Below are 15292 nucleotides of genomic sequence, written 5' to 3' on the forward strand. Positions count from 1 at the left end.
TGGAAGAGAGAGACATCACTTTACTGTGTGCACTCTACCGCCTGCCAGACCGGGTCTTAATCAGCTGCCGGGTGCTAAGTGAGCATTTAGCCATGTCGCACATATGGTCACACATATACACTCGGCCCATAAACAGTTGATCAGTAAATTTACGGATGTGGTGGTTGACTTCTCTGGACTCTAGAAGCTGTAGATGGGAATTGGGCTTTGTGTGGTCAGGTGAAGCCATGAAGACCGAGGAACTGGTCCTGTGGTCAGACTGTGACGAGATACACATCAGGGCAAGCATATACAATAACAGACAAGGCTTTGAGAGTCCTCACGACCACTGTGGCCTCAATAATGTTGATGGGGAAGGTGTTCGGCACAACCTTGAACCTTTCTAGGGTTGACCAGTTGGCCAAATTGGGCCTATGAGCGAGAAGGGCCTTCAAAAGTCCTGTGTAGTGAAGCTACAGGAGAACCTGTTGGATGGACAACCTTTCCATTAATTTTCTGGAGAGTGTCAAGATGGAAGCCCCAGTTGAGTAAAAGGCCTGCTTGGAAATATGCTAGACATCAATTCAAGGATGTGCAACATCCAACATGGCAACATATGGAAAAGATCTTCTGGTCTGATGAGATGAACTCTTGAACTCTTTGGGCAAAACAGAAAGTGATAAATCTGGTGAAAAACAGGCACTGCACATCACCTGGCTAATACCAGGCCTACAGTGAAACATGGTGGTGGCAGCATCATGCCATAGGGGTGTTTCTCAGCAGCAAGGACAAGGGGAGACTGGTAACCATTGAGGGATGGATAAATGCTACCAAATACAGGAACATCCTTGAAGAAAACCTTCTCTAGAGCAAACTCAGACTCGGACTGAGGCGACAGTTCACCTTTCAACATGACAGTGACCTATAAAAGCAACAGTGGAGTGGCTTGAGGATGGCAGTTTACAGTAGATCCATCCATGCATCTATCCAGCCAGCCACCAAGTGTACCTGGAGCAAAATCGTCCAAAAGTCATGACAGAGAGCTTTCTGCTGTCTCGTAGAAAGCTCATCAAAACCACAGTTGTATCCACCCTTCTTGCCATTAGCCCTGGCCTTTCTGTTCCGAGATTTTGGGGTAAATATTGTCCAGGAAATATTTAATGACATAAAATCCTGGGAAAAACCCAGAGTGACCTTCCCCTCAGTTTGACCTGTCCTTCATCTCCTTCATCTCCTCATTTCGGGCCATTATTCAGCGCTCCTCGTTTCCTTCCTGCTGTCCTATCTCCAACAATTCTAAAAAGGCTGGAAAAAATGCTGCTAATTCCATTCTTTCCATCCTGGAGAAAAACAGTCCATTCCACCAAGCTACAAAAAAGGCTTTTATATGGGCCTTCGGAGCATACAGCATCTGAAATTCTGCTATGATGGCCGTTCTGGGGAATGTGGGCGCATCTATAATTAATGATAAACAAGAACGGCCCTCTGCGACTTGGATTCCTCAGTGCTGCTTTCATCGACGCTAAAGTCTAAGACAGGATGGAAAGTAGGGTTTCAGCGGCGTACCGGTTTTAGGTATACCATGGTATGAAAAAAGATGGTTATCATACATATGTACATTGGCCTAAACCCTTAATGCAGGCTTATTACACACATAGCATATTGTTCAGTATCTACAAGGACGTCTGTACAAACTGGTAGGGCTATTCTTTGGTAACAGAAGTTTGGCCAAAGACGGGCCCTAGGGCTTTAAGGGGTTAATACCACTATTAGGAAAAAAGTTTTAAAAACCAAACACAAAAAATAATCAGCAGATTAACAAAACAGTAATTTGTTGGAAACAACGTGCAGCTTTCTTATTTATCTATTTACTTACTTTCATTAATAAATTGTTAATGACAGTCATATTTATTCATTTATTTATTTATTTTCATTAATAAATTGTTAATGATAGTCATATTTATTTTGTTTTTTTATTTATTTTCATTAATAAATTGTTAATGACAGTCATATTTATTCATTTATTTATTCACTTTCATTTATAAATTGTTAATAACAGTCCTATTTATTTATTTCTTACAAAATATAAAATAGCAAATATTCGGTTATCATGCCGTAAAAATATCATACCGTTGCCTCCTTAACGGAAAGCAGTCACAGCTCGCCTTCTCACATTCACTGAACGTACTGTTTTGAACTAGCATGCTAGCTGATTTCCTTCTCCAAATGCAGTCGAGAACATCAAGAACATCACAAGATGTGTTTGTTGTCCCAAGCTGGCTTCTTTAGTGTTGTGTTGGAGCTACGAAGCTAAAGTTAGCTTAAAGCTGATAATTAACATTGACGAGACGTTAGGTGGTCTCGAATAGACTTGCTTAAGTGGGTTCTGACACTGTATAAAATATTGTTATCTATAAAAATGGACCAAAGTACCTCGCAAAGCTTAAAAACATTACTAGCATGTAAGCTATGAGGCCTTGATTTGAATGTCCTTCTGTCTATTTCTGTCCATTAAGGCGGAAGTATGTGAGAATTGGTATTTCTTGCTCCTGGGCTTCCCCTACAGGAACCACTCCTCAATAAAAGGACACACTTACATGCATTTCTGGACAAGCTGAGAGATACAGAAGTGTGACTGAAAGTTAGAGAAGCATGTGGACTGAGGTGGTAGAGTAATAATATAGGGTTTGGTACCAATCTGACTCACGTTACGCAGCATTACGCAGTTCTCGCAAGCGTTATCCTGCCCACTTCACCAAAGTTACAAGAATAACAGGCTAAAATAGTGTTGCTTTCACTCGACTCAGCAAGTGTGTGCTGATTCAGGCATGTATATAGTTAGCACAGCGCGACTTGTCAGCAACATTAGCCTTATAGACCCAGTGCAAAACTAAAGAAGCTAAATTCAGACAAAACAGACAAACATATCTTGGCTAATCCACTACATTTGGGTAGAGAGGAAAACCGCAGATCTCGTTAGGACATTTTATGCATGCACAGCATGCTTACGGCATTTGTTAGCCGGAGAGTGTGTGTGTGTGTGTCTTCTCTCATGTGTGTTCACATGCACAGACAAAAGGATAGCATAAAGGCCCGAGGCAGTGGAGCGGCGGCTGCAGCGGAATTGACCGTTATGTGTCTGGATGCTTGCCCATGCAGAGACACTTCCAAAGCAGCGCTAGCTGGAGCAGGACCCTGGCTGTATTGTGCTTGTGTCTAGCCGTAGCGCTGACATTTCATACTCATTTAGCTCCTGATGGGAATAATGAGTCCTTCCATTCATGGAGAATATTTAGATATTCTCAATAGATTCAGAGGGGGTGAAACAAAGATCAGGTTAGCAGGAATTAGCTTCATTAACAATAGCAATTTGTGTGTAATGTCTGTATATATATATATGTGTGTGTGTGTGTGTGTGTGTGTGTGTGTGTGTGTGTTTACAGTACAGCAAAACATTGTTAAGCTAAGTCTCTAGTGCAGAATAGGTAGGACATGTGGTTTCTGACACTGTATGAAATATTATCCATAAAAATGGACCAAAGTACCTAGCATAGCCTAAAAACAGTACTAGCATGCAAACTATGAGGCCTGAATTTGGATGTCTATTTCTGTCCATTAAAGCAGAATTATGTGAGATTATTTATTTATTTATTTATTTATTTTACTTTGCATTATTTGCATTATTTGCATCAACATCGTAAGAACTATAGGCCTCTTCTGCCAGAGATAATGTAAGTGTTCAGGACTCAGAATAACACTGGGCAAGAATGGAATATTGAAGGGAGAACAGCACACTCAAGTTCTGGACCATTATGTTATATAGAGAGAATTCAAACCTGAAGTACCTAAAAAAAAACTAAATGTTGCTTTTCAAAGTAAGAACCTCATACCACCCTCATGCACCTGAAGCAAGGTGGTGGTAGAGTGATGGTTTAAGGATGCTTTGCTGCATCAGGACCCAGACAAATCTACTGTGTATCAGATCTGCATTAAAGCCTAAGTAGTCAGGTCTGTGCGCTGAAGCTGAAGCACTGTTGGGTCAAGCAACAAGACGATGACCCAAAGCAGAAATGTAAAAATATGGAATGGCATCCCAAACAAAACCCTATTGAAATGTTGTGGCAGGTCCTGAAACAGTCAATTCAGGCTTGAAGATCTACATGCTTCTCCACTCTGTGGAGATACTGAGATACTGATCAACAACTACAGAAAGTGCTTGGCTGCAATTAGTGCTGCTAAAGTGGGCATAACTGGACCATCACTTTTTCACACAACGGTTTGGATGGTTTGGACACATCTGACATGTTTTCATTATTCTAACCCTGATCTCTTGTGTTCAGCTACACATGCAGGGGGTGTACTGTATAAATTGTCTCAATTATCTCTATATAATCATTTTCCTCTACTAACACACCCAGACCTCTCTTTCTCTCTCTATATATATATCCCTCTGCCTCTCATACACACAGACACACTAGCCTGTGTAATAACAGGGGTTAAGCTTGGCCATTGCTTATCTTTTCCTGGTCCAACCAGAGCCATTAATCTTGTTTTTAATCCACTCTACATCCTCAGCTAAGGATGGACAGTCAGACTGTCTGTTCTCTTTGCAAATTTTGCACTTTTGCACATTTTTGGTGTCCGGACAGCAGAGTCGCTCACTGTCTTCAAACACAGACCGAAGACCAACCTCTTCCGAGAGTACTTGGGCGAAGAGTAGAGTATTATGGTCTCCATATTGACTTGTGTTTAGAAGAGTCTAAGCTTAAATGTATATTTGAATTTTTAGTCTATTCATCATCATACCAGCTGTGAAGCATGGTGGCGGTAGTGTAGGGTCAGGTTTATTGTGTTGCTAAGACTAAAAAATGAACTCAAAACTTAGCATTAGAGTAAACTATTGTTCAAAAAAATGTTCACAAACAATTTTGTAGGTGAAGTTTCGCAGGTGAAATTGATTCATTTATTTGCCTGGAAGTCGTAGACATGAAATTCAGCTATAGCAGCAAATCTAATTGAAACACATGGAATTTCACACACCAACATTTGCGGACAATAGCCAGTGTGACCGGGGCTTTGTAGTACATTTTTGTTTAGATCTTGTCTCATTTATGTTGAAAAATAGTTCATCCACCTTCGTTTCATAATAGTTATTCATTAACATAATTAAGACTGGGTTAGATTGATGGTGTAAAAATGTGTGAAAAGGAAACACAAAGGAAAGACAGTCAGACAGAGACGTACCATGTGGTAGTTCACTATTTCCTGCAGACTCACTCCACACTTTTCCAGGCATTCCTGCAACCCAAGAGACAAACAGTTATTAATTTCATAAACCTCTTCATTCTGCTGTTAGATATTGTCCATTTGTCAAAAGCGGAGCAGAGCACAGTAGCTTTAAACCACAAACATCACAAACGCATCACTGAAATTCCCAGTTACTGTCACGTCTGAAATGAATGGATATAAATGAGATGCCTGGTGAAGGCAGCACACAATTACTGTTATTAATGAACAACTGTGGTTCAAGGGGGTCTGCTGGAAAACATGCGGCGCTGTGATAGAGTCCCAGCATCACACACAGCAGGATCTGGCGAAATGGAAATGTAATAGCAGGTCTGACATTAGGATTTTACAATGGAAAATGCAACCAGCGCGGCAGGCTTTAATAAGGTCCTTGGCATCAGACAAACAAGACTCAATATCAGTCCCAGGTGGCAGCAAGCGGTCCGCCTGTACTGGCGCTGAGTTGGAGTAGGGCGTGCTGGATCCCAGGCCTGACTCACACTGACTACAGGCGTGGCTAATTCAAGTCAGGGATGCTAGCAGTGTTCCCAACCAGTAGTAGTTCTTTCTCCAAGCACCCAGGAGGCTTCTGGTGAAGCTTCTGGAGAGAATGTTGTTGAGAGTGTATACAGCTGCATTAAAGGAGAAGAGGGGGTACTTAAAAAAAGATGCTTATAACCATCTCCCGTAACCTCAACTTCAACCCAAAACATCAACCTTAAACATCATCCTTAAACCTGGTCCTAATCCTAACTTTAACCTTGTTGAGTCTCACCAGATGGACTGTAGATCATATATCCAAACTTTTGACTGCTACATCACCACACACTCACTGATATCATTTCGTCCTTCTTGCACTGTTGAGACAAGTCTCGGATGCCATTGACAAAAAGCTTGTTGGCGCTGACGTACGCCTTCCCCGCCTCGATCATTCCACTGCATAGCTTCACCAGCTGGACAGAGAGAGAGAGAGAGAGAGAGAGAGAGAGAGAGAGAGATTAGTATTCACACAGTAAATTTTGCACAAAAATCATCTTAACATGGACATAAAAGCGTCCATCAAATTGGCCATGTCTCATTCAGGGTGTCAACTCTAGGTGTTAACTCTTTTAACTGATGTGAAACCTGACCAAGCTAGACCACCAGTATGTGGCTGACCAGCATTACCAGTCTGACCAAGCATGAATAAAATCAAACGCAACATACTCAATACTGGTCAAGAGCTGGTGAACCAGCTCGGCTCTCAGCACAGGGTGAGATGTTTTCATCTGGATAACCAGCTTTTCAACCACAGTGACCCTCAAACACCAGCTAACGCCTCCCCTTCAGCTACTTCAGCAGGGTAGTTAGACGTTAACACCTGATCTTAGCTAGATGTCATAACTACTCAGGCTGATGTTAGCCAGATGTTAACTCCTGAAGTTGGCCAGATGTTCAACCTATTCGTGCTGGTGTTAGCTGGGTGTTACCTACTTTAGCTGATGTTAGCTAGATGTTAACTCCTGATGATGTTAGTTTGGTGTTATAACAACTCTAGATGATGTTAGTAAGGTGTTATAACAACTGTAGCTGACGTTAGTTAGATGTTATAACAACTGTAGCTAATGTTAGTTAGATGTTATAACAACTGTAGCTGATGTTAAGTAGTATAACAACTGTAGCTGGTCTTAGGTGCTTTAAAAACTGTAGTTGATGTTAGTTTGGTGTTATAACAACTCTAGATGATGTTAGTAAGGTGTTATAACAACTGTAGCTGATGTTAGTTAGATGTTATAACAACTGTAGCTAATGTTAGTTATATGTTATAACAACTGTAGCTAATGTTAGATGTTATAACAACTGTAGCTAATGTTAGTTATATGTTATAACAACTGTAGCTAATGTTAGATGTTATAACAACTGTAGCTGATGTTAAGTAGTATAACAACTGTAGCTGGTCTTAGGTGCTTTAAAAACTGTAGTTGATGTTAGTTTGGTGTTATAACAACTCTAGATGATGTTAGTAAGGTGTTATAACAACTGTAGCTGACGTTAGTTAGATGTTATAACAACTGTAGCTAATGTTAGTTAGATGTTATAACAACTGTAGCTAATGTTAGATGTTATAACAACTGTAGCTGATGTTAAGTAGTATAACAACTGTAGCTGGTCTTAGGTGCTTTAAAAACTGTAGTTGATGTTAGTTAGGTGTTATAACAACTCTAGATGATGTTAGTAAGGTGTTATAACAACTGTAGCTGGGGATTAGTTAGATGTTATAACAACTGTAGCTAATGTTAGCTAGATGTTATAACAACTGTAGCTGGTGTTAGGTGCTTTAAAACCTATGGTTGATGTTATAGATGTTAGTTAGATGTTATAACAACTGTAGCTGATGATAGGTGTTATAGAAACTGTAGCTGATGATAGTTAGGTGTTATAACAACTGTAGCTAATGTTAGTTAGATGTTATAACAACTGTAGCTGATGTTAAGTAGTATAACAACTGTAGCTGATGTTAGGTGCTTTAAACCCTATGGTTGATGTTATAGATGTTAGTTAGATGTTATAACAACTGTAGCTGATGTTAAGTAGTATAACAACTGTAGCTGATGTTAGGTGCTTTAAACCCTATGGTTGATGTTATAGATGTTAGTTAGATGTTATAACAACTCTAGATGATGATAGTAAGGTGTTATAGGAACTGTAGCTGATGTTAGTTAGATATGTGATACATATATATATATATTTTGTGCAAGGCTATCATGTTGGCACATCGTTACACATGCACATCCACTTTCTCATACATGCGACAGATGCCGTTTCATCTACACTATAACCCCCTTTCACTAATGTGCCAATTAGGTTCCCACATGTAAAAGCTACAGTAACAGTTTCCCACTTTCCCCACATGCCACTAACCCGCAACCTTTACACAAGGGGATCTCATGTGGTTGCATGTTTGTTTTAGGCCCTCAATTATCACCCTGGGTCCTGTGTGTGTGTGTGTGTGTACGTAAGTGTGTATGTAAGTGTGTGTGTCTGAGACGCATTCTCAGGTGGCCTGCATGTGTGAGACTGTAAGCATATGGCAGCTGTCACACTCCGGAGCCTGAGCTTGTGGCCTACACTGATCCAGATCTAACTCAAACCAGAGCTCCAGAGCCAGCCCAGTTATTCAGCTCGCTTCTCTGTTTCTTTAGTTTTTGCTTTTTTGGACTCCTCCTTTCTTCTTCTCTCTCACTCTCTCTCACTTTCGGCTCTTTTTTATTCACGTTCAGTCACAGCATGGCACAGTGAGCTGGAGCCCAGGGAAAATGCTCAGCCAGGGAAAGTCGACTCTTGTTATTTCTCACACTTTGGTCCAAAACCCCTGACGCAAAGCGCCTGTGTTCATTCAGCGGCAGAGCAGGACCAGGCAGACCTCCCTGAGCCTGATCAGCCAGCAGCTGGGGGTGGGGGGCTGGGGGGGGGTCTAAAGAATGCATTAACTAGTGCAGTTTTTCTCTTTGAGATGGTAGATGCTGTACTTTGACATCAGCTGTGGCAGGAGCTACCTATAGGTCCCTTAATGGCATTGTAGGACTGTATCTGGCGATCAGCCCTTGGGCTGAACTTGCTAGGACAGCCTGACCTGGCAGCTGTCTGACTTGTAATAGTAATGATTTGGCGGACAGAGGGACAGCTGATTTCTGATTGTTCATCAGCATCTACAACCCTTCATTCTGAAGGCCTCAGAGAGCTCTTTGCATGTTACCATGGTGATCCCATGCACACAATGATGAAGAGCAAATCAAACTAAATGTCTGAGGTTTAAATAAGACGGGCTCCTCTAAAATCCTCTCTTACCATGTTCTAATCATCTGCAGCTGATGTGGAGAACCTCATTCTAATTTCAGGCATTTTTAAGCAGTAATAATAATGCATTCAAACAACAAATGAAGATCAAAAAGAGAAAGATTTGTTACCACATAACTGTATATACATTAAATATTCACCAAAAATAAACCTGTACTAATAAATGTACTGTCAGTACTGTCCAATTATTCCAAGCCTTTAACTGGTACTGTATGCTTGATGAAAGAAACCTACTTTGCTATGGATATAATAGCAATGTAAAACCACACACTTAGAGGAGCCTTTCTCTGTGTCCTGTTGCCTTGGTTACAGAAGATGATGATGGCAAACACAGGGCGGGACGAGGAGTGTAGTCTAAGTCCTGCTCACTGCTGTCCTCTTTTGCCTAATCTAATTGCCCAGTGCTGTAATTACATAAGCCACATGTGGAAACGAACCCAGAGTGCAAAACAAGAACAACAACCCGGTAAACAACATTGACTGGGCAAAGACGTTCCATTCAAAGGGGCACAAAATTATTCATAAGCCCTTAAAAAGGGTTCTCTGAGGGATCTTTTATGAATGCAATGGTTCTTAACATAAATATGCCATCTCAAAGAACCATCTGAATGATTGGACATTGGCTCTATCATGGAGAAACCACTGTATATTAAACATTTGTGGATCTCCTTGATCAGATTGTGGCAAGGCACAGTTCAGAACAGGGATATCAAACAATATCTAAGGCTTTGAGAGTTCCCATGACCACCATGGTCTTAATTAATTTGTCATTCAGAAATTAGAGTATGAATGGAAAAGAGGTGCATCTTCAATAAGCCTTCAATAACTGGCTCTGTCCTGACCATGAGGGGCTACGGAAATGGAGTGGAGGAGTGGAGGGGGGGGGGGTAATCCAGATTGACAGCTGTCACTTAAGGTCATTAGGAGCAGATGGGCCAGTGACATCACAAGCATTAGGAAGGCATCTGCTCTCTTGATTGCAGGCTAACGCCACGCTCTGACATCACAGAGCCACTTACAGAGCTGTAATGGACTCTTTGCTAAGCACACGGGTCGTATGCTGGTATAAAAAGCTGGGAAATATGATGAATGCTGGGTAAATGGATTGTGGCTGTAAAGAGCATGTGATCATGTACGCTACAGTAATTACATTTATAGTAGAGCTATTCGGATAGAGACTTTCTGGACTGTTAACCGATTATTAACACCCTGTTGTGGCCAACAGCGATTCAGAAGATAATGCTGCTAATGCTAGCCGTCCAATATTTGTATTCTATAGAAATCAGTAAGCCCTCGTTCATGTTCCGCTGCAACTGGCATCATCTGTTTATATGTCCAAATGTTTGTGGACACCCCTTTTAATTAATGCTTTCAGCTACTTTAAGTTGCACCTATTATTGACACAGATGTGCAAATGCATCACACAGCTTGTCTAGTCCCTGTAGAGAAGTACTGAGAATAGAACAGGGCTCTCTGGGGCAGATAAATATGAACCTATGGGCACCATGCCTAATGCCAAGCATTGGCTAGAAGGGTATAAAGATGTGCAGCAGTGGAACTGGGTTCTCTGGAATGATGGATGGTGCTCCATCCAATACTTTTGGGATGAGTTGGTGTGATCCTCCAACATCCTGACGTTTTTTAATGCTGTTGTCACTGAATGCAATCAAATTCTCACAGCACTGCTCTAAAATCAAGTAGAATACCTTCCCTGGACAGTAGATATAGTTACTCTAACAAAAGCATGATAAACTCTTAATACCTTTGATTTCGGAAGAAATGAGCAGGTGATGAGCAGGTGTCCCAATACTTTTGTCCATACAGTGTATATCACAATATGTATTTCTGATTAATACAATCACGTATACCACTGATATGGTCAGGTTTTCTAGAACACTGATTAAACTGCATGTTAAATTACATAGAGAGAATCATTAGTGAGGGATTCTCAGGAGTCGGTGCCTTGTATGTCACTAAGACATGTGGTTTTGTTTACTAACATTAAAAATTATTTTCTATCACAAAATATGCTGTTTTTTTAATTACAAATAATTATTCTAAATACTACAGCATTTTCTGTTGTCCCTCAGTCCGTTATTTACCCCTTTATCACTGTAATTTCTCCCCCTGTAAAAAATAATATTTTTTCTGAAATTATTTTGAAAATAAATCTAAATAAATAAATAAATAAATAAATAAATAAATACACTATTTCATTTTAATTAGTCTCTTTGGCCACGTGGTTCAAACATTGCCTTCTTCTATATATATATATATATATATATATATATATATTAAAGCATTTTCAAGCTTGTCAAGTTCAATGTTTCAACCCAGTTCCAACTTAAAACCTTGGTTAACATATTTTATATTTGGCATGGTGTCACATAGAGGAATATCAGATGGGAAAACACAATTTGTACAATTGTGTTTACTAGCATAGAAAGGTATTTACCACTAACCATTGACCATTTAATACCAAAAAACCCTTACATTTTTTTTAGGGGGCACCTAGTCCTGAGAATGACTTGCTGGTTAATTGGATGCAGTGCAATTCTGTTTGTGAAATGTTGAATACAAGTAATTAGTACTGTCATTAGTCCACTGCAACTTAAGAAGTCAGAAAAATACATGTGATATATCTTATATATTAAAAAATTCTTGAATTATATCGCCACTGAAAAAATTGTATATATCGTGAAAGATTCTTGAAGTATATCGCCATTGAAAAATGGTCTCATGCTATTCAGTTAGTTAAGCTCTATCAGTGTGAATTCATTCTGAATCACCAAGTCAGCTTTGCATCAGTTTAACGGAGTTACACTCACCATTCCTAATCCTTAAGACGCCTCTAATCACACACACAGGCATATTAGGCCACAAACCACTACTCCGGCCTCCCCCCCTGCGCCTCCTCGTATGGTTAATCAAGCTTTCATATGCTTCCTAATTAGAAAACTAAGAGGGATAACAGCTTTCTGAAGGTTTTTTTTGTCTGCTGGAATCTGCATGACCTTATGACCTCCATCAGTATCAGAGAACAGTCCTGAACTCTGGAGATGGGGATCCAAATCTGTGCAGCATCTTACCTTGTCTAGCTTAGCTTCAATCTCCACCACTTCTGTCTCCACCTCATCAATGTTCGCCCTGAAACAACACCAAACATGAACACGTTAGAAACACATTTCTACAGAAGACAGAAGAGAGGTTTTAATGTAAGGTGTTAATTGGATATTTTACTACTTATCCCATAAGAGGGGATAATCATTACTGATGCAGGTTATGGTCTTCCCTATGACTGGTCAACGCCCAGCTGACATATCTGCTTGTGGATAATATGTCAGCTTGAGGCTAACATTACCCCTGTGGCTAGTCATGGCGATCATGGGCCGGACATAGTAGGACATAGTAGTAGTAGAAAACGGTGTATATCTCTCATGCAACTGTCGCTTTAATATGAGGTCCACATGAAAAGATGGCAAGATCACTGTCTCTACAGGACCACTGAGCTTCACGTCTGTCCTCCTGCTCTTCGACAGCAGCCAAGCGTAAATCCGAGTCTGGCATAGAGAGGTTGAAAATATGGCCGAGACGCACCCACTGAGAGACTCATCACAACACTGTCTGCCAGCTAGCGCAGCACTCTCTCTCTCTCTGTGTGTGTGTGTGTGTGTGTGAGGTGCAGGCACGAGTGTGTGTATTTTTCACCAGAAGGGCGATGAGTGACGGGGATGGCGGCTGCCCGTAATTTGACACAGACAAAACAGAGAGAAGGGAGGCTAACCGCAGTGTATGGCTAACCCACCCCAACACACCATCGGCAGCCAGACCACCACACCCACGGCCTGTGGCAAACCTCCATGTCTGTGTGTCTATGAGCGCGAGTGCCAGACGCTAGCTGGAGACCAGAATGTCAGAGTGTAGGCGAGGGGGGGAGGGGGGGGGGGGTGTTAAGAAATATTAATATATATTAATATATATAATATAATATATAATATATTAGCACAAACTGAACTTGTGTGTATATCACTACTGTATATGTGTACATGTTACTTTGTGGACAGTTAGCACAAAAGCTGCTGGCCTTGCAGATGTGCTTCCTGCGTAGAAACTCTCGCTGGCTCAGAGGACAGCTGCTCTCTCTGTCCCGCAGGCACTCTCTCTCCATCTATCTCTCTCTCCAGTCATCCCAGTTCATTGCACATGGCACTCCCAGGACGGACGCATGATGCCCCCCGGCTTGTTACCATGGTAACCACTGCTGGGGAGGGAGTAATGCTGCTGACCCCTCTCCTCCCGGCACCGCTCCGCACAGCCTCTCTCTCTTGCCCGCTGTCTGAACGCTCCCGTCCCAGCAATGTTAGCCACGTCTCGCTGTGCCAGCGGTAGACGACTGCTAGTGAAGGACGTGGTGTGTTAAGACACTGCTAATACATCAGACGTGAAGTCAAATGGGGACAAAGGAGATTCGGAGACTAAAATGAAAAGAATTCGGGTAAAAATGGGAAATTAGCTGTATGAAAATTATTAAAGGCTGTTGAAACTAGACTGGAGACTAAAGGCTGGAACGATGCCTCAGAATTTGGGGGCAAAGCCACCTTAAACTGCCCTGTCCCGCACTTGTTTTTCTGCTTTCTGTCTTGTTGACCTTCTCTCATGCTTCTGATAGTGCACACTTGTTGTCCCCTCCCTAGTCCCGCCTCCTCGTCATCCTTGTCAGTGTAGCCACCTGTAACCTATCGCTGTCTGATTTTTTCTTTTACCAGCCCTACACAAATATAAGATCCGTCTGTGTACCTCAGGGGTACAGAAAGGATGCTAAGCTATATGTTTCTATAGTTTTAGTGATACGTCATGCCATTTAGGAGCGCCGCCCTCCAAAACGCAGCATGAAGCTCTTCGCCTGGAGCTCTGTCTTTCTTTTTGTCTCTCTCACTTCTTTCTTCTTTTCACTAAACATTCAGACCCCAGGTTGAGAATACAGCCCACCGTGGTCAGGCCTGGGGGGAAACTTTCCATGAAGGAGGATCCATTCTGGGTGTGGCAGCCCAGAAACCATCTGCTTTCCTAACCATTTAATAATGGCTTCAATCAAACCTGACGTCTACTGCCACTGTGCCCTTGAGCAAGGCACTTAACATCAAGCAGTTTGAGAGGAGTGACTCTGCCTTCAGCTGGTTAACACAAAAAAAGCTACTTCTGCCATTGTTTCTAGCGTTTTCCGTTAATCACCTGATTTCCCAGCACCGCTGTTCTAATTACTGTTAAATGCATTAAATGTGATGCATTTAACAATGTTACAAACTGCTGTTGTGGAAAATACTGAGGCGTGTTTCACACATCAGTCACACTGTATCATTACTTATCAATCAGAATGGCACTCTGAATATGATCACACACTCTCCCAGACGAAAAATCCATCTTGTCCAGTCTATTTAAGGATTGTGATATAATAGATTTGTCCCATATGTCCCACTCTTAATTATATTTATTATATATATAATAATAATAATAATAATAATACTTTTAGATGCTCATCCTAAGTGAAGAGCTTAGACATAGCATTTTTAAAAGCTTTCAACTTTTAAAGAAGAAATTAATAAGTCATAACTCTTTACAGGTGTGAATGAAATTAGGTATCTGAGGAGTCTAATACCCCTAAAGGTCACCTCACAGAAAGGTTAAATTAAGTGTTTTTGTTTATGAATACAGTACCTGATGCCTGACACACTGTTTTATGATCATTTTGAGATGAAAAGCAGAACAAATGGTGGAGAGATACATGCAAATTCTATTCAAATTGACCTACATTTTACTATTATCAACATCACATATAAAACTCATAAAAAAAGACATGCAGAGGTTAACTGTTTTTTTTTTGTTGACAATAATTAAAATGGTTATATTTTCATTTGTGGACATTTGTCGACCCCTGGTTTCATTCATATCGTGGCCTTTTGGTGAATTCATCAGGAAATGTTTACAAAACGTAAACAATGACTTTTTAAAATGATGCAAAATGATGTAAATGGACAGCAATGGGAGACACTGTCATCATCAACATCACAAGTCTATCGGAGCTTCTGAGGCACAAAGGAAATCCCATGCCTCCATTTTTGACCCTGTTCCAGTTACAAGTCTCACTGTTAGAACAAAGAAACAGCTGATCTGCAAGCCGAGTGGGCACAAT

General features: G+C 41.0%; 1 protein-coding gene across 1 annotated transcript in view; it reads right to left on the bottom strand.

The window, feature by feature from the left end:
* The window catches only part of acap3a (ArfGAP with coiled-coil, ankyrin repeat and PH domains 3a), an 86621-nt gene that overhangs the window by 36740 nt on the left and 34589 nt on the right, over positions 1-15292 (bottom strand). The window contains exons 2-4 of the mRNA XM_072696708.1: positions 12192-12249; positions 6099-6218; positions 5224-5277 (exon numbers count right to left, since the gene is read on the bottom strand). Of these exons, the coding sequence (XP_072552809.1) occupies positions 5224-5277; positions 6099-6218; positions 12192-12249 (232 nt within the window). The remainder of the gene's footprint in view (positions 1-5223; positions 5278-6098; positions 6219-12191; positions 12250-15292) is intronic.

Source organism: Salminus brasiliensis, chromosome 14 (assembly GCF_030463535.1).
Source record: "Salminus brasiliensis chromosome 14, fSalBra1.hap2, whole genome shotgun sequence".
Classification (NCBI taxonomy): Eukaryota; Metazoa; Chordata; class Actinopteri; order Characiformes; family Bryconidae; genus Salminus; species Salminus brasiliensis.